The following is a 26909-nucleotide window of genomic DNA, read 5'->3' as shown; positions in this document are numbered from 1 at the left end:
GTGGTTGTTGACCAGGACCAGTGAATTTATTCTGCCAGTTGGCCCATCAGTTTTCCTAGTAGGTGCCTGGTACTGGGAAGGAGGATAGGGAACAGCACAAATCCTGACCTGTAACTCTCCCACTGAAGATGGTGAACTCCAGCAATTAAGAGCCTTATTGCCTGTTACACTTATGACATGTTAACTGCACTTAAAATGTGAATGGTGACCTTGCATTTGAGCAGTAATACATGCGCTGTGTGCAATCATGTATTTGCTGTTAGGTTTTTTTGGGGAGGAGCATCTCCACATCATATTTAGTATGTGTTCAGTTACTGTTCAGCTGTTCCAGGGAGATGCTACCAGCCTGGCTTATTGGTCCCAGCCCAGGCACCACACCAGTCTTGAATGGGCTCTGGCGTGGGGCCACACCATATAGCATTTCACTAAGATTGTAGTAAGCGTGACTGTGCAAGTGCGCAGAATGCATTCTGATTTTAATATGGCACGGCCATTCTTATTGCAATCTAAATAAGGTATGCAGTGTCCTGGGCAACAAGATGCTTGCTTTCACCACTGTTATACTATCATGCCTCTGGGGTGCGGATCACAAAGCACTTTTGTAAGCTGAGTGTCAGGCTCTGGTCTCTCTATAGTGTGGGTGACATTAAAGGTACAGTTGTCAACCCTTTCAGAACAGCCACTGATTTGGGGTGCCCAAAGGGAGTGAGGTGTACAGGCCTTCTGACCTGTCAAGTCAGGCATCCAACAAACTGGTCACTGCTAAAAGCTGTAACTGTAAATTATCCGAGTCAGTGTCTGAGCAAGGGAACCCCAGCTTGCTTGAGTGCCATTCTCGGCCTTAGTCACAAGACTTACTTGACCTTTTCCTTCCATTCACTGGGTAAGGAGTATGAAAACTAGGCCCAACATACGCTTGTTGTCAGACTGTCATCTCCTTTCAGCACATGCATTTCTGGGTATTCAACAGGGAGAACGGATGGAGGCCCAGATTTGGGAGGGGGAAGCACCAGTCCCATTTGTTGGCAATAAAGAATTCTGTATCAACTCGCAAACAGACCTTGGCTGCTGCTCCCAGCAGTGGTTCAGCGACGGGGTAACTAAGCAAGAGCGCTGTGGTCGCTGCAGAAGCACAGAAAGGGATTTCAGTCTTTTGGCCATCCAAAAAAACCTAAGACCTTAGGAGAAAGATCAGAGTTCAGTCTCCAAAGAGCCAGAATCAAAGCTGGGAAATAACCCCTGGCGGATTGAAAATGTTGCAGTTCAAGCTGGTCACTAAATGCTGCAGTTCGAGCAGGCTCCATACTCAAGGCAGCAGGAAAAACAAGGTGGGCTCCACCAAGTGCAATTATTTCCTTACCATGTGGCAGGTAACAATGAGATCCTCGCAATGGGGAAAGTCAAAAGTGGAAGGCTGTGGGCAAGGTGGCTTTGCTTTGAGGACTTTTTGCTTAAATGGCCCAGATCAAACATAACAGCATTAAACTGAACTAGTCAACTACAAGAGACAGACCAGACAGAACTTGAGTATTAAACCATTTAATTCTCAAACCACTCACATGCATAATGTTCTTTTACACAGTGTTAAAAGAAAGAAGAAAATGCAATTTTTAATACAAACAGAATTTCAAGTAATACATTTATAGAATTTTCAAAGATTCCTAACCAAGTTGCTAAGTTTTCATTCACATTGTTCTTAAAGCTGTTCAACGAGAGAGCTTTTTGCTAAACTGCTTTAAATGCATTTGTACACTTCTTTATCTTCATCCTCATGTTTTACTTCCCCCTGCCCCAAACTCCAGTCCTTCTGCCTCTCTTGTCCCATTTCCTCCAAACACCACCAGAAGTCACTGTGGGCTACTTCACCTAGGCAACAAGTAGCCTCCAGCAAGTGCTGGTGTGTGCCTGGGTCACTGGGAGAGGAAAAGGGAAGGAATGTTAGTGGACCGGCCTGGGATAAGCTTGTAAAATCATTTAAGAACAGTTCTGATATCCACGAGTTACACACAGCAGGGTTGCATTCAACCTGCTGCAAACTAAGTGTGAACACTGACTTCACAAAATCAGGACTGTAACAAACAACCAAAAAAAAAAAAGGGGGGGGAGGGGAAGAAGAAAGAAAGAGAAGAAGAAGAAATTAGTACAGCAGGAAACTTCAAACCTGTGAAAAATAAATCCCAGGTGTTAGGTCACGTGTTCTAAAAAAGGTTGATTCATTGGTGAGCATCTGAAGGTGACATCCCAATTCTATTATATATATATTTTTGGTTACTGTAAAAACCAAGCTGAAGTACAATCCGTATGGGAGAAAGAAAATTTAGATTCTTAAAAACCATAGAAGTGACAAGGGCCCCGTGTACAATAGTGAAAAAAAGAAAGAAAGAGTTGCAGCTCCATTGTGGCTCAGCTGTGTTATAACATAGCTCAGCCAGGCACCCACCGACAGTGCCATCTGCTGTGTTATAACTGTGTGTATAACTCTGACCTATTATAAATGGATTTCAAATATGCTTTACAGGCAAGGGCACTTCAAACCAATTATAAAAGGGTTTGGACGGGTCAACACGTGCCAGTCCAGATAGTGCTACACTACGACTGAGCTGCAACTGGGGTTTACTTAGGTAGTTTGACTCCTGTTTTTAGTGTAGACGGGGCCTTGATCTCACAGTAGGAGGGTGTGCTGAGGTAGGAGGTAGAGCTGCGTTTGCTTACTATGCTGCAGGAGACAATGGCAGCAGCCGAAGGTCTAGCAACATCACTCCCTCCTCAACGCTCCTGCTAAACCAATCCACCTGCACATGCAGCTGGCTCCAGCGCAGCAGCCGTACACACCTTCCGCTTTAAAGTGCATTTCTTCAGTAACGGGGATTTTTTAAGCAACCGAGTTAAAGTGCTGTTCTAGTTTGAAAAGGGACGCTGGAAAAATGGCACCATCTAACCGAGCTGATCTGCTGACTAGTGACTGAAAGAAAGGGTTTTATTGCTTTTCACTCCTGTCAGCTCTCCAGAACCAGCTGCATTTCATCAGGGGCAACTGGTTCTACTCCTGCTCCTCCCTCTGGCAGGGCTCTCTGCAACATTGCAGCTGGAGGAAGCAAAGGCCTCCAAGCTGCAGGTCTCACCCTGGGATTTATCCAGCAGAGCCTTCAGGATTAGACAGGTTGTACAAGCAGGAAGGAACCCAGCTTGTCTTTCAGAGCCCAAAGTGAGTTTGCAGGGCTGGATGTTAGAAACAGGCAGAGAGCTCTGATGAATGCAGAACCCCAGGGGAAGGGGGCACCATTTTCACAATGTCGCTTTACAGAGCAGACTTGCATTTTTTAAATGCAGGGAAGGGAAGAGGGAATAAAAGGGTGTTTTACATGAAAGCTTTGACAAGAGCAAAGTATGTAGCATGACAACCTCAGCACTCAGAGAGGGAGGTAGTTACCGGTCTGTGAATCTTCAGCTGCTTCACGCATCTCGGCTATGGAGTGATCGCTCCTGGGAAGAAAACAATTCCTATGGGTTTTTTTTTCTTTTCTTAAGCGGGGTGAATGCCTGGCTCCAGCTGCTGGATGCAAGGTTCACTCCGCCCCTCTGAGGGGCTTTCACTGTTAGAAATTGATTGTCAGTTTAGTTTTCTTCTTACTCAAATCTGATTAGCAAATTGCAATACAAAGCCACTTAACAAGTTACCCTTTGTTACAATGCTACTGTCTGCAAGTTCCTCTTGGGAAAGTGCCCATTCAGCACTGTCCACATTTGGTGGTTATAGTCTTCACCTGAACTGTTTCCTCAGTCACAGCAATTCTTTTACAGTGCTTTCACCTGACTGCATTTAACAGCATCTTATGCTACAGGCAGTTTTAATGGATGCATTGTAAAGAGCCACTGGCCTTGTAGCCAGAGGTTTAAAGTCACATTCACAGCATCACATAGAAAGTTTGGGGTTGAAGTAAGGAAGTAGGGGCTTCTTTGAAATGAGGTGAGGGCACCTTCAAAAGCCAATGTGGACCCTGGCTGGGGACAGAGGCAGAGAAGTACCGAAGAGATGGGAGAAAACTAGGTGCATGCACATGCGTGCACACACCTGCGCGTGCACCCCCCAGTAGCCCAAGACCTCTGCTACTTTGTCTCCTCTTGCTCCTTATCCACCTCCTATTGAAAACCAAGCACAAGGGAAGGAATACAGCACAACATGAATATCTGGTGGCAGAGTCAGCTTACCATGCTCTTTCCATCTCACATTAAAAAGAGCCCGTGTCACTTGGAGACTTCCCTGGTTCAGGTGCCCTGCTGACAATGGGGTTGTAGAATCCTTTGCAAGTCAATGGTTGCCAAGTGAGGAGTCTCAAAGCTAAACCAAGTTCCTAGGGACTAGGAAGAGCACAGCATGTGTCATGTGGGCAGGTACCTTGCCCTGGGACAGTCCTGTATTGAAGTCAAGAGTGTATGTAGCAAGTCTGAGATTCAGATTTTGCCCTAAGCCTGCATTCTGACAAGGTGTTACCAGTCTCCAGGCTCTACTAACCGAATGCAACTGATGTTGTTTAATGGAGTAAAGCTGCCATACAAATCACTGTAAAGTGAGGTCAAATTATGATGCAGCAGCAGGCTTGAAAGAATTACTGTGGGAGCAAGATGGGAAGGCGGGGGGAACAAGTAGCAGAGAGCATTCATCTGCAGAAACAGATCTGTTGAGTAGTATAAGCCTTCGACAACATGAGGAGCTGCCATTTAAAGGAAGACTTCTCTGTCTTGGTAGTGTGAAGCTCCTAGAGTTTCCAACTTCCAACATAACAATTAAACCTCCTCTTTCCCAGTACTCCCAGCCCCACTTGATATCTTCACACTGCAGTAAATAAAAGCTTTACAGTTATTTCTAGAGCTCCCTTATGCGTGAAAGCCATACAGGGTATAGTGTCACCAGAGGCACAAAACTGCCATTGCTGCCAAGTGCCCTCAACATCTAGATAAAAATGTACCAGCAGCCCTTTTCTAAATCTGTGAACCTCAAGATATAACCTTTCACCAAGGAGGGCACATAAGCAACCACTAAATTCACCGTAACAGATTACTATAAAAGGATTTGTCCATTTTCAACACTATTTTCCAGATTTAACCCTTTCCGATTTTGCTTCTCTCCATTTATGCCATTACTTCTACAATCACCAGTGAAACTAGACTGGTCAGTTTTACTTTCCATTTCCAGTACATTTCACAGTTTCTTGTGCTCTTGCCAATGATCCAGGGTCTGAATTTCAAATATAGGAGGGGAAGGTTTAAATAAATATTTGTACTGCAATATAAAAATAATTAAAATACTCATGAATAAAGTTTCTGGGCCTTTAAAATGGATCTTCAAGAATTAAACTAAATTCTAGGATTTAATACATCTGATAGTGCCTGGGGAAAAACAATGCAGTGATTTTTAGTAGTGTCTTAAAAAACTTGGAAAAAATGTTACTTAATCATAATATGTAAAAGTTTAAACAAGCAAGTTACACAGTAGTATTTCAAGATGTCTGAATGTGTTTCAAAAGGTTCACCAATATATACTGGACAACCCTCCTAGAAGCTTTAATTTTAAGTGACGATGTTAACAGCAAATACAGCCTGATTTACTTTTAATCAAAATGGGAAGATCAGAGCTGTGACCAGAAACTGGAAACAGCAGATTTCTACAGCACCTTTTAAGCAAGATGACCTTGCAATCAATGATTCATCCAAAAAAAAAGTTTAAATATGAAGACACTAAAACGAGATTAGATTTTTCACGCTCAGTCATTTGTTCTGCTAAATTACTCCCATTGTACAATGGAACATATGATTAGAAGCTATTTCATTTGCAAAGGTCTGAAGCAAAGGCAAACTCAAGCTATCAGTTGCTTGGAAATCTCTATGACAGTGAGTCTCAAGCAGGGCGCCGCACAATATTAACACTATTAGGTGTGCAAACATCTGCACATGATTCACAAGACAAACCCAGGGATTTCAAATAGGTACCTATAGTGTCAAAACCATTCAGACTTGCTAGGGTCCTTCTGAGTTCAACAGAAGAATTATTCTATTTCTCCATAGTCAAGAAATGAGAGAAAACTAAGAGCTGGCACTTTCTGAGGGGTGCCTTGAGTCTAATAAAGTTGAGAATCACTGACCCATGACTTTGTGAATTTCAGAAAGTGCCATTTTTAAAGCCAGTTGGAGGATCTGGGTGATTGATTCCCATTAATTCAATACATTAGCTTAAGAAAATCTCAGCCAGTGACAAACTCCTGAACCAGCCACACAGCCAACACTTGCCACCTAAACAATTCTGAATGGAGGTCTGGAATTGTGTCTGGGTATTCACATACTTTTGACTGATCAGTGTCATTTTTGCAGACCCCTCAGACATAGTCTGTGGACCCCCAGGGGCCAACAGACCACAGGTTGAAAACCACTGTCCTAGCCAGGCAAGGTTCTTTCCAATCAAGCTTTGCTGGTTTACTTCATTCCTGCTCTGTCCAACCCCTCTTGCCAACAACCAATTAAATCAGTCAAAATAGCAAAGGATGGCGAAACAGGACCTGAAACAGAACTGGACACTGAAGGGGCAAACTCCTTATCTGGACATAAAGACGTACAAAAAACTAGAATTCTTGGTTCCAAAATGATACCTTTTATTAGACCAACCGGAAAATGGCAAGAAAATTGTCCTTTTCTGCAAGCTTTCGGGATCAAAGTCCCTTCATCAGGCTCTGGGAAAATGTCTTTTTTATGTCTTTGTATGTCTTTCTGTCTCAGACCAACACAGCTACCAAATACACCCTTATCTGGACACACACATCTATTCTTCTTGCCCTTTGTCACTAGCCTTCTTTTTTTACCAAACAAACCAGCCTACTTGCTTCCAGCTGTGTTTCCAGACACCCTCCAATGTCCTAACACACAACTCAGGAAATATGGAATAGGACCAGGTCCAGAATGTAAGGCATTTCAGCCAGCAGAAAGGCATCCCCTTTAACGCTGGGTGCTAGCATCTGCAATCTGCCTGCGCAAATGCTATAGTTGTGCATGCTGCACTATGCTGGCTTCCAGAAGTGCTTTGCCCCCTGCCTCTGGAAAGTCACTGTCTTCAGGAGAAGCAGAAGCAGGCTCTGGTAAGCTGAGCCACAAGGGCAGTGATGATACAGCTCCTGACAATTCTCTCGTCCTCCTTGGGAGTCCACGGCAGAGCACAGGGAATTAAATGTGCCTCTCAGACTGAAAGGGGCCAGTATGAGGAAGAGTCTGTATCAAGGCATTTGATCCCTCCCTGTGTTGGTCACCAGGATCAGAGGGGCAAGGGGTGATTTTCTGTCTGCAGGAGGCAATATGTTCTTGCCCACTGGGAGCCTGTGGCTGCGTACATGGGATGCCAACGCTTATGTAAGAGCGCTAATAGAAGTGGAGGCAGGGGGGTGAAGAGAGGCTTGTATGTAGCAGTGGCAAATTGAATCACATGCTTTACACTGTCAATGTGCTGGCAGGCCATCACGCTGGAGCACTGTAGTTTTCACTGACATTTGGAAACAACTATCCTGCTGCTTTTGTCAAGCAGTAAAAGCTGCCACCTCCCCTTGCCCTAATCTCACAGCCCCTGGACTCTAGGAAGCTGTGGCCTGCAGTGCAGTTGAGCTGCTTCTACCGTATTTATCTGATGTACCAGCAGGTCTAGGTGCTCTAACTCAGTCTCATTTCACAAGGAAGGTGCAAATACATGAGCTCCTCTTCCCAGAGGGCAACAAGCACCTAAGAAAGCACAGAAAATAAGCTTTCATAGCTCCAACCTGAACTAGCATTCGCATTACCTGATAAGAGACAGATCTTGTACTCTGCCCTCTGGCATGGGAACAGAAGTGAATCCCAAAGCCTACCAAATCCCTACCAAATCCCAAATCCCTACCAAATACCTGCAGCTCCAACACCTCGACTGAGCCCTCCTCTTGCCATGCTGCTGCAGCGGAGAAGCAGTTTTGCAGGGAGGACTTAACTGTATGCTGCTACAAAGCTCCACAATTTAGACTATCTGCCTCACAGAACTGATGGACACTTGTTCCCTTTCCTATTATAAGTAGGGTTCACCAATCTCAACAGCTGTGTTAATGACTTTGCTCCTGGTATCCCTACATAGGTGAGCTGAACACCTCTGACTTCAGCTGTCTTCAAAGTGGATGTGCCAGTGCTGTGAAGTATGAGCTTAAGGACACTTCCTGGATTTCCAGTGGCTGTTGCTGCTCTAATGTGAACACTCCTGTACAGTCCCCTGAAATGCAACGGTGTCGTTTCTTACTGATGTGATCCTCTGTAGGTTCCACCACCAATATTCCTACACATCTCATGGCAAGAGGGCCAGAGAGAAATTACACTTTCTTTCTCCTTTGTGGCACAAATGTACAAGTTGCTGCGCAAGCTCAGCCCCTGCTACAGAGACCAATATCCACTACCCTGAACGTGTCCATAGAGGGTTTGCATTTTCACAGATGAAAAGCTCCCATGTTAGACCAACAGATGCACATGGACATGCAGACAGGCAAAGACTCAGGCAAACACATAGGGGCACATTAAATGGGTAACTACAGAAGCCTGTTTGAACAAACACATATTTACTCGTACAGCTTAAGGGCCTTTAAACTGGCTTAGATTCTCTAACTGGCAGCCCCAGACCCCAACCAGAGGGCTAATAAAGATTGTCAAACTTCAGGTATACCCCCATCCAACCGCCTTGAAAGATTTCTAAAATAGCAGTGAGTAAGTTACCTATTTATAAAATAGAAACTGAAACATTGGGGGGGAAAAACACCTATAGAAACAAGCTGGCATTTCTGGATCTCTCCTGAATGATCGCTGACTTGCCAGAAGTGGATTTTGCTCCTCATTTGCAACAATCACAACAAAAGAAGAACTGAAATGTCTTTTTTTCTTTTACGTTGCATATGTGAACTGGGGACCTGGGGGGGGCTGGGGGAGTGGGGGGCAGGGAATGACCAGGGCACCAGCCCTGGGTGCCAACTTGGGGAGGGGGGTGTGCAAAAATAGTAGCCATTGTGCTGCCAGCCTGGCCTGGCTAGTGCCCCATGTGCAGCCACTGCCCAGGGTACAGAACTGCACTGGTATACCTCTGTTGCTCTGGTCCTTCTAAGTCCCTTTTCAAAGCCTTAGTGTTCCCTGCTATGAGGCACCTGCCACCCAGCTCAGTTGTAGTTCTAGGACAGCTGGAGCCATTAACCCTCTTGACCACTCTGGCAACAGTGGAAACACTTGCAAAGCACATGCCAACTGGGGATAAAAGAAGGATTTAGTTTCTTCCTGGGGAAAAAAGTGCTTCTGTTTTCCAACCCATGGGAATGGCCTGACAATTCATCCATATACTTGGCTGCAGAAGCAACCAAACACATGCTTGCTCCTGAATTCACACTAGCAAAACCTGTAGTCAGCCATCAATATTGCACATCAGCAAAAGCGCTTTCTTAACAGGGGACTGCTTAATGTGAGAAGACAATCTTATGACTATCATTAAAGCATTACACCAAAGCCAGCAAGTTACAGAACTAAGGGACGTCCCCCCAGTCCACTTCAGTTACATGCTGGCCCATGCTGCTGCAATCCCTTAAACTCCTTCCTCCATTTCACATGCCTCTGTGACCCTGAAGTCCCTCCACTCTAAAGAGCTACCTAACGGAGAGAGCAGACGCTAGACGACAGGAGCTAAAGGTAAGTGCAAAAAATATTGCATCAAGAATAAAGAAGTCTAAGATTACTCTTCAGCCACAATTTCAACATTGAGTCTTAATGTTTTAAAATAATGTGGAGCATCAAGTCACAGCAAACAAGGAAATCTGGCTATAAACATGCATTTACAAAAATAAAGCACCAACCCACAACCATTTACTTTAAAAAGCATTACAAATGACTGCCATGGGAGGCTATAGCTGATTGAGATTAGTGTAATTTAAAGTAAATTTTGCCCATTTTCAAGGAAAAGGAGCTGCTCTTTGCTAACTTACATAATTTAAAGTTACTGTAGCAAAAATATAGAATACCCCATACTCCCCAACCATGCGAGTCCCCATCTGTCCCACTGGTCACTACCAGATATTTGCTTTGAAGTGAATATGCCTCTACACCTCTGTTCTCTAACTGGCTTATTAGAGGAACTCCTGCTGGAGACAGCAACAGCTCGGAAGCCACTAATATTTCTATTATGGTCTCGGAGAGGGAGTTTCTAAACTGCCTTCAACTATTTCCCTATATGTTTGTACAGTGCTTGGCATAATAGAGCCCCAATCCTTATGAGGCAGAGCCAAGAGACCACAATTAGAAACAGGCTGACCTAAATCCCTTTTTGTATTTGCAAAAAATAAGCTGGAGAGCCTTCATCTGCTCTTTACTTCATAGGGATCAGTAGATTAAAATTGGACTGTATCTAGCTCATAGGGTTTGCCTGAAACACCTCACCCTGCCAAGAGGCACCGACTGTAGATGAATGTGAGGTGAGTTCTGACTCACAGAGTTAAGTGGAACATTAATCCCACTACAGAAAGGGGAAATGGGAGAAGATCTGGAGCGTGGTCTGAGCAATGCAACAAGAGGAACCTTAAGAGAAGCGAAGCTAAGCCTGGGGAGGTTTGAACAGAGCTCTGTCATGTTTTTAGTTTCTAGGGCAATAAAAGGAACTCTCTGAATCGGGTCATTTTGGACTCTAGGACTTGTGTCTACAAGCTGTTTGTGAAAGTCACCTCATGACACAGACTGAGCACTATTCATTCCACAGCGAAGCGGTACAGGACCATTCCATCATTCCTGTGAACTGGTTGGTACAGGACAAGATAAATGGGATGTCAAGGCCTTCCCTCCAGTCTGAGCATCTAAATAACTATCTTCTGTGAGCCAGAATCTCCAGCCTAAATCACAAGGGATACACAGGCTGTTATTCCAAAAGGAAGGCACAGTGTTCAGAATACACTGCTGGTTATCTGTATGCAACAAAACCTTGGCGTTAACGGAAAGCAAATGGAACTGGCGTGGCCTCTACTAGGGGAGAAGACTAACAACAATAAACTCTGTACAGGTAGACCTCTGTACAAATGCGGCACTTTCAGTACCTTCCTTAGGACCCAATTACACTATAGACAGTCACTGTAGACAACACAGCTCCAAACTACAGGGCAAGGAGTACTGTTCCACAACCAGGTTACAACCCTTACTCAGGTGTACTGTTGAGGTACATGGTTAATTCAGGAGTGCTGCAGGTTCAGAATATATACTACGGTCATCCTGTATTTAAGGTAGGTTAATAACCAGTTGCCCACTTCTGTACCTAATCACTTCATTAATGACCAGTCTTAGTGGCTAATAACTGATGTTCTGCTAAGCCACAAGAAAGCCAAAACATCTCTAGCTTTCTTCACCAGTGTCGTCTCTCCCTTTTTCATAGTGCCAGAAGGATTTGTCAATAGCCAGTGGACCTCAAGAGGCCAGATGTCAGGTGCAAAAGAAAAGCAACTTATTCTAATACATAAAAAGAACCAGCGAAGAACTTAAGTCATGATATTAAAGCCAATATGCCAGACACCAACCCTTCCTAATCTCATCTTCTGAGCATGTTTCCTCTTTTCGATCAGGCCAGTAAGCTATGTGAATGCAAAGCCATCTTTCAAGGTGGGTACATGTATGTTCTAGAGGGGCCATCTGTCCCAGCTAACTAGACAGCAGCAGCAGAACCAGGACAAATTATCCTCTACCATTTTCTAGACCTCAACACCTGTTGGGAGAAGGTAGGGTAGGGTGGCACCAAGATTTGATGGCTCCTTCACTTTGGTTCTCTCATGTGCCATTCATTACAGAATTTAAGGTGGGTAAAAAATGGAGCCTACACGCCTGGACTTTGACAGCTTCACTGTCACACTTCAAAGCAAAGATGACCAGGGAATTTAAAAACCTGGAGAAAACACCTTGTAGTCAATTAGGGATTGTTCTACTCATTGCAGTAGGACAAGTTAGCCACATCCTTTTGTCCAAGCCCACTGGTTCTCTACTGAAGTTGCAGTTTTACTCTGCTAGACACACTGCTCAGACCCAAAGACTCAAATGAACACTTCCACTGCACAGCACAGCCAGTGATACAGCAATGGTGTAAGGATGGTTTCTGCAGACTAGAGTCAGAACTCAGACAATCCTTCCCACCTTCTCAAAAGGAAGGTGTGTCAATACCTCTTAACCTTGCATTCCCACGAAGTTGCTCAGATAAGGAGCACTGCTGTGACCTGGCCAGATTATTTTAGCTCAATGCTCCAGAGGAAGGCATATCCCATCCCTGAATTCCTGCTTCGTTTTCCCTTGCAAGGGGTTCCCCCAAAGTCATTTTGGTGAATATAGCCTTTATTACACCTAAGGTCCTCAGATTTAAGAGGCAAGTATCACCAAGAAGTCAGGAGTCAGTTGCCTGAAGTATTAGCTGGCCCTTTGTAGTCAGACTGCACAGAATCTGGAGCAAGTCCTTGGTAAAGGTAAGCTGCTCAAATCTGTAAGAAATGATGCTTGGAAGCACTGGTCTAGGCTACTGATTCCAGGAGTTATATTTAGATCCCATACAATCATCTACATGCCCATGGAACCTCACTCAAAGCCACCAACAGCAAAGTTCATACAGCTGAGCTGTACTACATGCCTCTATGGCACCGTGCAAAAGAAATCACAACTGTGCTACTTGTGGAAATAGGAACAGTGCTCTCCTGAGATCATAGCTGACACATCTCACTGCTAGTTTCAAGCATTTCAATCTACACCAGTACTGAGCTGCTCATGTCTTAGACAGTGTCCCCCAAACTATCAGCTGTGACACTTTACCAGTGGGGCTGCAAGCCCTATGGAAATTCAACTAAAGCTCTCAGGGTTGGACTGGAAATGGGACAACAGGCTTGGAAGTGGGGTTGCTGCTGGGAAGGACTGAGAACCCCTGGTCTATAACACGTGTGGCTGGGCTACCTTGGGTAAGGATTTCCTTATGTCAACACCCAGAGCATAGGAAGACACCAAGAAGCTTCCTGCCAGTTGTGACTTCAGCCATGATTCAAGGACAGCTCTCTAGACCTAAATAGCTAAGGGGACCATTTTCTAACAGAAATAGGTAGTCTGGGTCTTGAACACCAAGAACCCCTGAGGGAGTCAGCTGGAGCTGCAGATGACCATTTTGGCCTTCGAACATTGGCTCCCCAGTCTGCTAACGCACCTGTTTCTGTGTACTCTAGATTGACTTTACCTCCTCAAACACTAGTTGCTTTCAGGAGCACTTGTAAACACAAGGGGCTCTGGCATTTGCCTTTGTATTCTTAGCAAACTGAACAGCTTGTGAGTGGCACTAAGAAGTATTCTGAGTGCATGTGGAATGCTGCTCAGGTGTGGGTAAGCAAGTGTATCATCATCTTGATTAATTCAGGTATATGGTGGGGTGGTGGCTGAAGAAACCAGGAAATGATTCAGAAGAGGAAAGCTTGTTTCTCCAAAAATATAAATAGTTGACTATTCTGGAGGAAAAAATAAAGTGTAACAAAATGCTAATCGATAAAGCATTCTCATCCTTACCCACAGTCTCAAAGGTTTCCAAGTGACAAGTGCTAAGAGGTTCATTAACAATGATTCTCAAACCAGAAATATGGATGTAAGTAAAATGTTGAAGACCTCTTAGATTCCTCCCTTTGTCACGTAGGAAGCTGTAATACTTTGGTGCACAACTAGATTACAATTAATAATAAAATTAAATAAGAATAATGCTAAATGGATTAATGTTGAAAGTGTTTGTATACAGTTAAAGACAGCTGGAATAAGCAAAATTCTGCTACTTTCTTAGAAAGCTTCTATTCTCCCCACCCCAACATAAAAACATTTTTATTCATTGCAACCATTCCCTGTGCATAAAAGCTACCCAAGCACCAGAAAGTGGCATTGGACAACGCCTCTGAAGCAGACAGAGCCACTTTAGGAATAGAGACAAAATAAATTAAGGGAAACAGTAGTAACTTGTTCACAGTTGGGACATGGTTACCATCATAGGAAACCTGACACTTCAGAATCCCCAGGAGTGGGAACTAAAACAGGATAACAAAGGTTACAGGTAGGGATAATTTGAATGTCATGGAAAATTAAGACAGGATTTGCACCTCAGAGCTCACACGCAACACAAAGAAATTATACAAGCCAAACCGTTTGCTTTCAATGTGCTAAATTCTGGCCCCCCAGAAGTCAGTGGCCAGATTCACAGTGATTTCAGTGTGACCAGAATTCAGCCCAGTGGACAGTGAACACTAACATCCCAGCTCCCAGATGTCTCCATAAAAACCTACTCAAGCCTAGGACCAAAAATGCAGCCAAACTCTTGCACAAATACGGAAAGTTTCACTGATTGTTTCTCTATATCTTCTGTCCCCTTCCACCAAGAATCCCAAATACTTTCAATCCTCTCCAAGTACCAGGCTCTATTACTGTCACCAAGCTTTTTCCAAGACAGCATTTTAGCAATAATGGCCAAGATAGCTGGAAATATTCTGAAGATGGGAAGACTTTTTTGGCAGTTTTATAATCCATCTAATATTGGCAGATTCTAGGTTGAATGATTTGACATCTCAATTCTGCTAGCTGTAACAAAATGGGAGCTCTGGGTGGCTGAGTTTTCTATCCCAAAACAGTTCTAAAAGGTCCAATAAAAATGCCTTTTGAACAAAAACCTGTAGTGTTTCTTAATACTAGCTTCCACCTGAATACAGATACATTTTTTACTGTTAAAATACCCCTTGAATAAGAGTATCTTAAGTAAAAATTATCTGTTCATCTCTAGAACTTCCCATTAAAGATCTTAAAGCATTTTGCAAACATAACCAAATTACATCTCACAATAAGCACTCACCCCTGCGAGTATTGTTACCATTTTACAAGTATGGAGAGGTGGTAAAAGCACTAGCCACTGAAGTCACCTTGACATAACTGATGGAAATCTCTATTATGGGAGTTATGTGAAACCTGGAGTTTAAAATTAGAGACTTCAAGACGCAACACCTCATTGGCCTCTCTCCATACCAAAATATTTATTCAGGAGCAAGAACAGTGTTTTGTGTCACTGGAAATGGGAACAATTTGCAAGCTCAAATTGCACATCAAAATTACCAGGCATCCTCATGTGCAAAACAGCAGACTTTTATAAAGTTTAATTAATAGGTGCTAGTTTTGCTGCTCATTAAGATGCATGATTCACAGCCTCCTTCCTGAGGAGAATTTGCGCAAAACAAACAGTCTTTCCAATGGTTTTTCACTCATGCAACAGTTTTGGTTAGTAAAACAAGGTCAGGTGTAGAACAAAGTTAAAGCCCCAGTCTTACAAATGGATCTGCTCAGATGGATCTCCAAAGAAGCCACAGGGATTCTAGCTTGCCTGAAATCATTTACAGGATTGGGGGCCAAACTCTTAGGTGACTTTGTTACTGAAGAGAGGTGGGAGATTGGTCCTCACAGAAGTGGTGCAGCACAGACATCGGAAGCAAGACCTGCCTATCAATTTATTTCAATCCTGATCTGGAAGGACCATATAAAAAGGTGCGGGGAGTCCTGGCTTCATGCCCATATCACCCTCTGTCTCTTTGCTCAGACATTCAGCAAGCCTGCCAAGTAGCGCCAAATGGAATTCCAACACTGAACATGTTGGTAACACGTGCTGGTCACTACCAACCCCAACTGGATTTAAGCCACTGATCTAGAAATTAAACACTTTGTACACCATTACTAGCTTGCCACAACTCTTTTGCAAACCAAATTCAATAGCGCCATGGCTTAAAAAGTTTACCAAAGTCCAAAGTAGAGACAGGACTAAACCCATTGCTGGAGGCTGATATGAAAGGCAAGCAGGGAATGCCCACCAGGAAACTCCACGGGCCCATAATTGATGAGGAGCCAGAGCCTGATACAAAGATGTACTGGGGCTGCCTGGAGACTTCAGCTTCTTGTATTTGTACCAGGTTGCTATCCCTGGAGCCTGCCAACATATGGATCTCTTCCATACCAGCCTCTGGCTATGGATACAGATAAATCTATAGACTCCCCCGCTACCTTCTCTCCAAATGCTGGAATGCTTTTCCCTTCCTGCAATCCTGCATCCATTTACTGCAAGATTGCTGGCAAGGGTCTCTACTTTTCCCCTTCCCCAACCATTTTTTCCCCTCAAGCTTTAGTTTTTCCAAAAAGCAGTAGCACAGCATTGATGTGATTCTTGTTATTTTTACAGCTATTTAAAGGGATGCTAAAAGCAACAGGGAAAGTGTCCATAGTAGCATTAATTTCACTCTGCTGCTACTTGCCACTGGGACTTTCTACAGATCTAGGGAGACAAAACGCACCAGCTCACATTTGAAAGGTTGTTTGTTTGTTTTTTTTTGCTACAGTTAAAGACTAGAAACTTCCCTCCACCAAAAGGAAACATACACTGCAGAAATTGATATATGCTTCCTATCCTGCCAAGGCAAGCAGGTGAGTGGCTTTTAAGCCCCAGCCCTGAAGCTCAAAGAAATATTAATTCAGAGGTATTAAAACAGGATAGAGTTCTCTTCACATCTCCCCTTAGTCACAGTTGAAATCACAGTTTGGCAAAAAGGTGAAAAGTTGCAGTTCCATACTAAAATGCAAAGACAAGTCCATAGCCTATCCAGGAGGTGCCCATACCAGAAAAAAATCATATCCACTTTTCAACAACACTGGTGTGGCTGCACCAGTGTAAACAGGGCAAAGAATTTAATATCCCATCATGAAAAGCTGCTCAAATCACCTGCCCCACAGCTGAAAAATGAGCATTAATTCTTACATGATAGGCAAAGTCCAAGCCATTTCTCTTTTCGCATCTTGGCCTCATCTTCACTAAAAAGTCAAGCACTAGCAATGACGGTTCCAGAAACAGTTCCCTCTGAACTGTTTTTTAAGTTTGTAATGTAGACAGAACTAGGTTGTTTTTAGCACTGTTGAAGAAAGCACTATACACGATGATCCGCACACGCACACACTCAGTAAATGTACATTGAATATTAATGATCCCCACTCCTGTTCCTTATACTGGACTCTAGCTACACATTATAATATTCACCTCTTTGAGGCCTGGGCAAGAATATTGGCTCTTTTGCATGCAATCAAACATGATCATGTATACAGCTGCAACCTCTGCATCAAAAGGAAAAAAAAATGTTTCACAAGCTTTTTTTTATTTATTTTTTTTTTTAGACTCGCCAAGACTAGTATTAAAGAACGATTTCACGGCTTTCACGCAGCCAATTAAAAGGAGTGAATCAGCAGCAAGGATGTGCTGATGTGATCCTGGATTATTAGGATGCTCCTCTGTTCACAGTATCAACAACAGTAAAAAAACAAAACAAAACAAAACAAAACAAAAAACCTGTTTGAAAAACTCACAGCTATGCCATACGAATGAGGCATTTGCCATTTTATCTCAACCCTTCATTGCTTAGCCTCAATGGATTTGTGGCCATCTGCTTCAGAGAAATTTTGCTTGTATAGCAGTTACTGCACCTTCACCCTCCTCTTCACAGCAAGCTCAGCAGGGAAACTTTCCCACTATATTTATATATAATATATGCATATAAATAATTTTATGCTTTATAGTTTGGTAGTATTTTAAAAAGTTCTATTTTTTAAATGCTTAAAATCTTTTAAGTAACTAAATGTATTTTTGATGCTCTCTAGTGTGAACAGGATAGTTTGTCTTTTTGGTAAGTGCGAAAGCTAGAACTAAAGCAGCATCTTCTGCACATCTCCATTTCCCCTCCTGCCTTGATTATGGAGAAACCCACATTATCAACCACCTCACGTCGTCTTCTGTGCCCATTTTCAAGTATCCTTAATGTTTCCAGTATGCTTTTGTTCAACCTTTGCCAGGTGCCAGAGTTTTGCTGGTCCTTAGAATGACTGCTTAGAATAGCATTCACTGTATTATGCTGCAACCTGACAAATGTCAGTATATTGGAAATAATCAGCTGAATTATTGTAAGGCAGGCTATTGGCCAAGCACATCTTCAAAGCTTCCCCTTTCAGAGAACATCCTCACTACATTCTGTCATGGCAGTTCACATGCCAATTCCCTTCTCTTGCATGAACATGCAGAGAAACGGATTCATTAGTTGGGAGAGGTGCAGGGAACAGTGAAACCCACATAATGTACATGGATAATAACACTTTACCCTTCTACTGATATTTCCAAACAAAAGATATAGAAAAGTATTATTATCCCCATTAGAGTTGGAGAGGTTAGACTCGCCCAAGGGTACACAAATAAGACATAAGAGAACCAGGAATTGAATTCCAGTCTCCCATCAGGCAGTCCTGCATTCTAATCCCAAGACTATCCACCCTCTCCTGCAAAAGCAAAATTAAATTGTAAATTGCTTTTAACCGCTTCCTTGTTCCTTCTGTTAACTTCATGTTTGGAGTTTCATCCTTCCCCATCACACTATGCACCCTCTAGAGCGGTGATTCTCAACCAGGGAACCATGGCACTGTGGGATGTTGTGAGATCCTTTTAAGGATGATGCGCTATATTAGCACCATTAGGTGTGCAGACACCTACATGATTCATAAGATAAGCCCAGAGATTTCAAATAAGAATCCACAGCATTAAAAACATTCTGTTGTGGTCTTTCTGAGTTCTTTGCAATACATGAATTGCTCTATTTTTTTTTCCTGTAGTCAAAAAAACAAGTAAGAGCTAAGAGCTAGCATTTTCCCAGAGGTGCCTTGAGTCTGTAAAGGCTGAGAACCACTGTTTTAGAGAGAGAATTCCTTCAAACACACATCTTCTCCCAATTCCACTCTGCCAATATCAGCATGACCAGCATTTCATTTCTTTTTGCACTTACATATGCAGCACCAGAGCCAAAAAAACCCCATAAACTATTGCATATTTTAAAAAACTTCTAAAAAGGGTGTCAAGATAGTTGCTCATTTGTATTTGCACTTATGTACCTGTATGTTGTACTTTTGTTTATAAACACACTCCTGTGCAAACACACATGAACCATGATGTAGTCATGTCTCTCTGGGGGTGGGTAAATTCACTCTTACCCTCTGCGCTACTTGAAATATAAAATACTGTGCCTGCGCAAGGGGACCGACTTATGATCACTCTGAGGACCGTAACTTTGAATTTCCCAAACCATCATGAGGAATTAATGTAGGGTTTTTTTTTGTTTGTTTTTTTTTCCCATTTCATTATATAAATTTATCAAACGAGTACACAGAGACGTATTTAAAAACAACCACCCATGATCACTTCACTGGGGTTTGACTGCTTCAGTATACAATATTGCTGTTATGTAAGATCAAGTGCAGGGGAGACCAAAGACGACTTTGGTAGCCAGCCTCTAACTTCTCATTTTCTCCAGACCGGAAGCCTCTTTCTAACTCTTGGCAACATTCAAAGCATTGCAGCGTGTAGAAACTGGTCAGGAAGTTGGCGTGCTCTGTGCTAGGCAAATTAGCAACAATAAAGCACACCCTCCCCCTATATCCCCACCTCTAAGAACATCGTAGAATCTAATGCAAACCTCACAGCTGCTAATTTCACTTTCAGTAGCTTAAGCGCTTCAGATTTTGCTGACCTCTACAATACTGCTTAACGGCTGCTGCCCACATTCAGCAAGTGGGCACAATGCCACGTGCCTGGAAAGGGCAAGCAGAAAGCCCTAAAATAACGGTTCAATTAAAAATGTAAAAAGAGACACACCAAAATAAGATGGGATAAATACACTCTGGCAGGGCAGGCTCCACCAGGATGGTCATTTCTTTTTAACATGATGACTACCTGGGAACAGGGGAGGGGTGACTGATCCTTGGCCCCTGCTAACTCCTTAGGATGGACCAGCAGCTCTGGCGAAGACAGACACCTGTGCACTGCATTCACTGGATTGGAGCCATTGCAGTCAACATTGCCACAAGGACTGAGGTGCTGAGCCAAAACGCCGTCAAGAAATGAAGTGACTGCTGTCCTGGACTGCTACTGAAGATTAAAAAAATTTGTAAAAAATCCTGTCGATCCCTGAATCAGAAGCTGATTGACACAGTTTGGTTTTTGTTTTGTTTTCCCAAGGAGATGAGGAAAAGGGGAAAAGCTTTTAGCACTTATTTTTGTTACTCTTCTATTTTGGCAACATCTTGGCAGCTGCTTCCTGTCCAGTGGTGGCATTGCACTAATTACAGTACCAGCCCGCTGTATTGGTGCTGACTGTTTGCAGCTGAATGGGAGGGAAGAGGGTTCTCTCCCTCACGTGCGCCTGGTTTCAATCTGGCCCGGTGGTGGATACAGATCCCTGTGCTGTCTCCCCCACAGCAACAGCTTCCTCCTGCGGGGGAGACTCTTCCTCAGCCTGCCCCCGTGATGTGACAGTGGTCTCAGGGGAGATGCTGTGTGGCCCCTCCAAGGGCACGCAGCCAGGGTGGTTCTTGCGAAAGTGCTGGTTGAGGATGGCCTGGAAGGGGAAGCTCTTGCCACAGACATGGCAGTGGAAGGGCTTGTTGCCTGTGTGCTTGCGGATGTGGTACTCCAGCTGATCCTTGCGGGTATACTTTTTACCACACATGCGGCAAACAAAAGGTGTGATGCCCATATGGAGGCGCATGTGCCGGTCCAGGCTGCCTTTCTGGTTGAAGGATTTAGCACAGTAGATGCAGGTCAGCCGCGGGTTGTAACGGAACCACCGCTCAGATACTTCCTGTTCACGGAGATACTCGACGTAACCGCTCACTCCAATCATGGCTGACTCCTCGACCTAGGCCAAAAACAATGGAGACATAAAAAGGAAGACACTTTATTCTTCCTTTAGGTTCTGATCCAGTCAAGCCCTTAAGCATAAGCCAAGCCTTGATATCAGTAGGTCTACTTGTTAGCTCAACCTTCAGCATGTGTTTGAAGTGTTTTGCTTGACTAGGGCTTTAGAGCTAAACACAAGTAACTGATCCATTCGAAGGCACTGCTATAGGCCCCTTTTATGCCACCTTATTCATTTTGATCTGGGAAGGTAAACACAGCTATTATCAATAGAATACTTAGCCATCTATTGAGTTTTGAATGAAATATATTACATTTTGTTACTCATCTCAGACCCTGGACCAGTTTTATTTTAATAAAACTATTCTTTTTTCTGTGCTTGTTTTGGGGGAGGGGGAAGAGAAAACAGACCGACATTTAGTAAAACAAAGGCAAAAATCAGCACACGGAAATGACATTGGAATCTCAAGGTACTTCATAATGTATTATGTCTCAATGGCTTGCGAAATCAGTACCAATCCCATTTTGATGGGAGCTTAAAAAACAAACAAGCAAAAAAAAATGGCACTTTAGCCACAAGCTTGGAAGCCAAGACAGCCATTCACATTGCTATTTCTGGCCAGCTACCACATTCAGACTCAACTGATGCAAATACATGGTCTTCTGGAGGCCTTCATACATGCTTGTGTGTTTGGAGAATACAGTACTTGCATTCAAAGTGTTATGCTAGAGTTAGAAGGGGCCAAACACAGACAGGCAGCCAGTGTAATCCCATAAGCATGTGTCAGCAATAATGTATTTGTGCCAGGCACCTTAGCATTTGTACAAACCTGAAATGAAAGGCTACTTGGGACTAAATGAGATGAACAAAGCCACAGTATTTCACATCAGGGTGCTGTCAATAAGTATTCTAGTTGCTTGGGAGCTCCATTTATAGCATACAACGCATCAAGCCCAGAACGGCAGCAAGTCCCAATGGCAAGCAAAAGGTGTTCTAAACCCTTAACCCCTGGAGTACATGCTTTCACAAGGTAAGATATGGCTGCTCTTGGACACATGACAAATGCCCAGTGTCTCTGTGTCATTTTAACCCTGAAATACTTTTTAAGCAGCCTTAGAAAGTCAATCTTGCCCACCAAGGGCCATCACTACCACCACCAACACCAAGAACACCTAGCACCTATGCTGCCATACTTAGGTGTGAATGTGTAAGAGGCTTTTGTCTTTGGCTCTAGCTAAATCACCTCACCTACATCTACTCACCTGAGCCCAAATTAATATCAGTAGGATGACTACTGTACACCTAGTTTGAGGATCTTTTACTGGTTTTACCAAAATGTCAGTTATCTATCACATCACTTTTAAAATCCAAACTTGTATAAAGTAAGAAATAAATAGTCATGTTCATCCTAAATCTTACATTGCCCCAAAACACATACAGCCCTCTTTATCAGTTATACATCCACACACACACACACACACAGAATTGCAACATAATTACCCTGACCTTTCAACACTAATATTTCCTTGTAATTGAAACAAATTAATCCTAATCCCTGTATCAGGCTGCATACCTGGGAGCTGGGCTGTTTTGGCTCATCCATTCTCCCGGGAGACTCACTTTTCGACCTGTACCGCTCAGTTACAGTGACCATGCTGCCAGAAGGGCTAAATCTGTAGGTGGAAGAGTAGAAAGATTTTTAAAGGTTCCGGATCTGTACAACAGCTGGTGAGCAAGGGAAACATCTGCCTAAAATCTTTTCTTTTCTTTTCTATGATCTAGTTAACAGGGGACAGATCAAAGACTGCTATCAAGAAGAAAGGTGTATGGACACACAAACAAGTTGCTCTGCGTTAAAAGGGGGAAGGGACTTTGCTGTTCCATAACAATGACCCATGTCGCAGGGCACCTCGGTGCACCTGCTCCTAGAGAGGAGAAACTGCCAGGGAGAGCGCCCTGGCAGTGCCTAGCGAGCACAGCTGCAAGTTGCCGGGGCAACTAATCAGAAGCAGTGGGCCAGAAGGGGGCAGGGCCTGGCCTTTATAAAGCCCAGGGCTGAAGCCAGGCTGGCAGTTCTCTGCCAGCAGCCAGAGAGGCAGGAGCTCCTTCAGCCAAGATATGGAAGGGAGCATGACTTGCAAGTACAGCTCATGATAGCCCTGAGAGGATGGGCACTAGGGTTTAGCCAGGGGGCTTTAGGTTTGTGTTACAGCCAGGAGGCTTGAGTTTGTTTGACTCTGTTATTACACCTGGAGGTTTGGGTGAGGCTGTAGGGGTTGGAGGAGGCCTCATCGGGGACTCATAGGGGAGTGTGAGACCCCGGCGCCAGTGAGGGCGCGCTAGGCCCTGAGATTTACAGGGTGGAGTTGTGGGCTCAGTTGAGCTCAGAGAGGAGCGTTGACCTCAGTCATAGGGGCCCCAGAGAGTGTGGGGTGCCCTAGCGCCAGTGAGGGCGCTGGCTAGCGCCAAGAGGGTGCACTAATTTCACAGCGCCGGTGAAGGCGCAGCTCGCGTGCCAGTGCTGGAGCGACTGGCGGCGAGGAGCGCGACCAGTAGGTTGCGGGCGCAACCGGTAGGTTGCAGACGGGGGATGTAGACCCCGGATCGCGTGCAGGGGACATAGACCCTGGCCCCAGGGAAAGGGGCGGTTTTATTGAGAAGCCCAGGGTGGGCACGGCGAGCCCTGAAGAGGGGGAGCGCCATAGTATGTTATCGAGAAGCCCAGGGTGGGCACGGCGAGCCCCGAGGAAGGGGAGTCCCAGATCAGAGAGCCCTAGAGCGGGGCCATACTGAGGAGCCCTAGAGCGGGGCAATTACTGAGGAGCCCAAGACGGGCATAGTGAGCCCGGCCACAGGCTAGTGCGGCAACACCCCTCAAACTGAGGCAGGGCGCTGCGGTTGCCCCGAGAAGACAGGGAGTAGCAGCGCGGTGAGCCGGGGTCAGAGAGAGTATCCGTGCGGTTGGCCAGGGAAGGGCCGAGGGCCGCTAGAGAGTCCCTGAGTGGGACCGCACCGGCAGGGAAGTCCCAGAGTAGACGAGAGTCCCAGTGGGAGGCTGGGCACGAGAGAGAGCCCAGAGTGGGCTACACTTTAGAGGAGGCCCGGGAAGCAGGTGTACAAATCTAACAATGTCTATTACATCTGCTTGGCTGGTAGGAGCCACGCATAGCCCGTAAGGCTAGGGTGTCCAGGGAACACCCACCGTATCGGGAGACCCCAGGGGTCCGGAAAAACCGACGGGACAGAGGTCCCGAGTAGCCGTGCCCAGGGAGTCATAGGCAGCCTCCCTAATATATTTCCAACAAGACGTGGCGGGCGAGAATTAGAGGGTGCCTTGGGCCGGCCTGTACACGGAGCGAGGGACCTTGAGGAGATCACGGCCCTCCGCGAGGACCCCGCCGTGACAACCCACAAGCAGGTTTTTACTGCAGGGTAAATGAAAGCTGAACTGTGGAAGCCTAGCCATCAACGAAGGAGGGATAAATTATCACAGTTTAGCTTCTATTTACGATAGGCATGCAACCTAGTCAATTATCACAGAACAGCAGATGCCTGGTAAAGCCCATACCTCTTTTATCCCACAGTAAGTTGTTTATCTATCCATATCCAAAGTAAACCCTATAGCCCAGCAACTCAGACAGAGAGCACTGTAAGAGAAGAAAATTCTCTGTCTGGGTAAGTGAAGCTGAAGCATGTCACATAGGTGATGCAAATGGGCCCCAAGAAAGGAACTATCAGTGAAAAGACAAATACACAAGTGCCTGAAGCCAACTGAAGCAAGAAATTAGAAAGGAAGAAAACCTGTCAGATAAGTGTTTTTTGTTGTTGTTGTTGTTGTTTTTTTTTTTTTTTCCTCCCTGGAGGCCAGTAAGGGATTATTTCTTATATAGAGATTTTTTTAAGCTTTAAATGAAAATATCAAGATATCTACTATTTCTAGGAAGCTGCTGATCAACAGAAGCAGAAGGGTGTGGGGGAAGGAGAAGAGAGAATGAGGGAAAAGGAAAGCACAACAGTCCCTTTTGCTTTAATCAGATCCAAGGATGGAGGGGATGCAAGGATGGAGGCATCACACAACAGATTTAACCACCTATTATAAATAAAGACTTTCTGCTCTTACCATAGACATTGCTGCGTAAGGAACCACCTGTGAGTAACCTGATCCAAAATATTCTCTCCCACTCCCCTTCCTCAAATTTAAATTGCTTCAGGTAGGGACTTAAAACCTGCAAGGCACATCAAATCCTGTAGTCCTGTACCACTGGGAGCCAGACTTTCTGACTCAGAGCTGTTGACTGGTTTGTTTCTGAAACAGCAGGGTTCACAGATTCAAAGGTGTTAAAGCCAGAAGAGGCAACAAGTCATTGAATTTCACTGAGTAATTCCAATACTAAGATCTCTGAGAGACCCAATTTCTGTGCAAGTGATGGAGAATCTAGCCATTACCCACCTAGTTTGTAACTGGAGATACAGTTCTGGGTCACCATATAGCAACTACATTCTTGGTCCTGAGGTATATTCTTTTTGCAAGACTACAAAAATTCCTGAGAACAGCATGAGGTGGTCAGAAAGACAGGCGAACAAATTGTACAAACAAACTGCAGTTTACCTTTCCAGCCCTTCCCTGTAAATGTGTTAAAGGAAACCCACCTGTCAATCTCACTGCTGGTTGGCCTGACCACTTTGGCCCCTGAAGACCCTAATGTATAGGTCTCTTGGCCCAATGATCCATGGCCTGTTGTGTCAATCACCATGGCAGTGACCTCTTCAGCACTGCTCCCGTCTTCTCCAGAGGGCTGGTTTTCTGTCCCTAGCCACTCTTCCAGGTTCTCTGTTTTGATACGTACTCCACTAAGCACCCTAACATCATCATCATTCCGTCCTCCGCGGTCTGCCACTCCAGTCTCCACGTACCACTGCCCTGCTCTGTTAATTCGCAGTATGGGCTCCCTACTCTCCACGTCTGAGCTTTGCTCTATTATCTGAGGGCTGGTGGACTCCTCAGGGGGGCTCAGCTCCCGAATGTCAAGTACTGTGCTGACCTGGCCCAGACGACTCCCTTTTGGAGTGTTGTGGCGTGGACTCAGTGAGCGGGTTAGATTTGGGGTAACCCGGTGAGACTCAGGGGGCCTCTCCTGATGCTTTGTCCTAGTTTGGCTCAGTTCTGCTTCAACTTCTGCCACATTAATTTTGAAGTGAATTCCCTCAAGGATCTGTGTGCATTTGTCTATAATGTGCTGCATCTGCAGAAAGCTGGCTGCTGTCAGGTAACTTATGATGTCAGCCAGCTGCAAGCATATCCGCCCGGTATAACAGAAGGAAAGGAGCTGTTCAAAAACAGAGGGATTCTTGATGACCGAAATGGAGACTGTGCTCATCTCGTTCAAGGACATATGGTCACGGAAGTAAGGTGAACTGGCAGCCAGCACCACTTTGTGAGCACGGAAAGCCTGTCCCTGTACGTTGACTACTATGTCACACAAGCGGCCTTGCATACGCAGCTGGTTCAGGTGGCTCAGGACAGAGTTGCTGAAGTCCGGAATCTCCAGCTGAATGTTCCCATTTTTCTCCATGTTTATCCCAGTTGCAGGTGTACAGTCCTACTGGAAAGAAAAACAGGACTCTTAATAGTGTTAAAAATAGCTTCCATTTAGAGCAGCTTTCAGCTCTGGAGTGTCAAAACCTCCCATTTTCACTGAGGTACTGTGCACCTTCATTTAATAGGCTTCATAATGATTTTCCAGGTTTTTCATGCTGGGAATCTCTCCACAGAAAACTAATGCGGGTCTTTTATGGACGCACAAACACAGTTCCCTACTGCTTAGAACTCAAAATGTTTTACCCAACAGGCCTGTGGGATAGGTCCAGTCAAGAGTGATATTCCATTATAAAAAGAGTATTAAAATGATTCATATATTAAAATATGTAATTGCTTGCTTGGAACATCATCGGCCAGTAGCAAAGTACCTTAAAAAAGAGAGAGAACACAATTCTCCAAGTTTTACAAAGGCATAAATATGTCCAATAACTTTAGTCACCCCGCTTCCAGGAACTCCATTTCAACTCAGTGACCCAAGGTATCAGAAGCAGGTCATT

At 44.5% G+C, this 26909-nt stretch overlaps 1 protein-coding gene across 2 annotated transcripts in view; it reads right to left on the bottom strand.

The window, feature by feature from the left end:
- Positions 1-1523: 1523 nt before the first annotated feature.
- Positions 1524-26909, bottom strand: part of ZBTB37 (zinc finger and BTB domain containing 37) — a 30469-nt gene continuing 5083 nt past the window's right edge. The window contains exons 3-5 of one of the 2 annotated variants that reach the window (XM_019500173.2): positions 25464-26416; positions 22387-22486; positions 1524-20813 (exon numbers count right to left, since the gene is read on the bottom strand). In XM_019500173.2, the coding sequence (XP_019355718.1) occupies positions 20325-20813; positions 22387-22486; positions 25464-26386 (1512 nt within the window). In that variant the 5' untranslated portion in view covers positions 26387-26416 and the 3' untranslated portion in view covers positions 1524-20324. The remainder of the gene's footprint in view (positions 20814-22386; positions 22487-25463; positions 26417-26909) is intronic. The other variant, XM_006272936.4, reaches the window with a different exon arrangement.

Source organism: Alligator mississippiensis, chromosome 5, assembly GCF_030867095.1.
Source record: "Alligator mississippiensis isolate rAllMis1 chromosome 5, rAllMis1, whole genome shotgun sequence".
Lineage (NCBI taxonomy): Eukaryota > Metazoa > Chordata > Crocodylia > Alligatoridae > Alligator > Alligator mississippiensis.
Note: the sequence above shows the minus strand (reverse complement) of the source record. Positions and strands in the feature narration are given on the sequence as shown.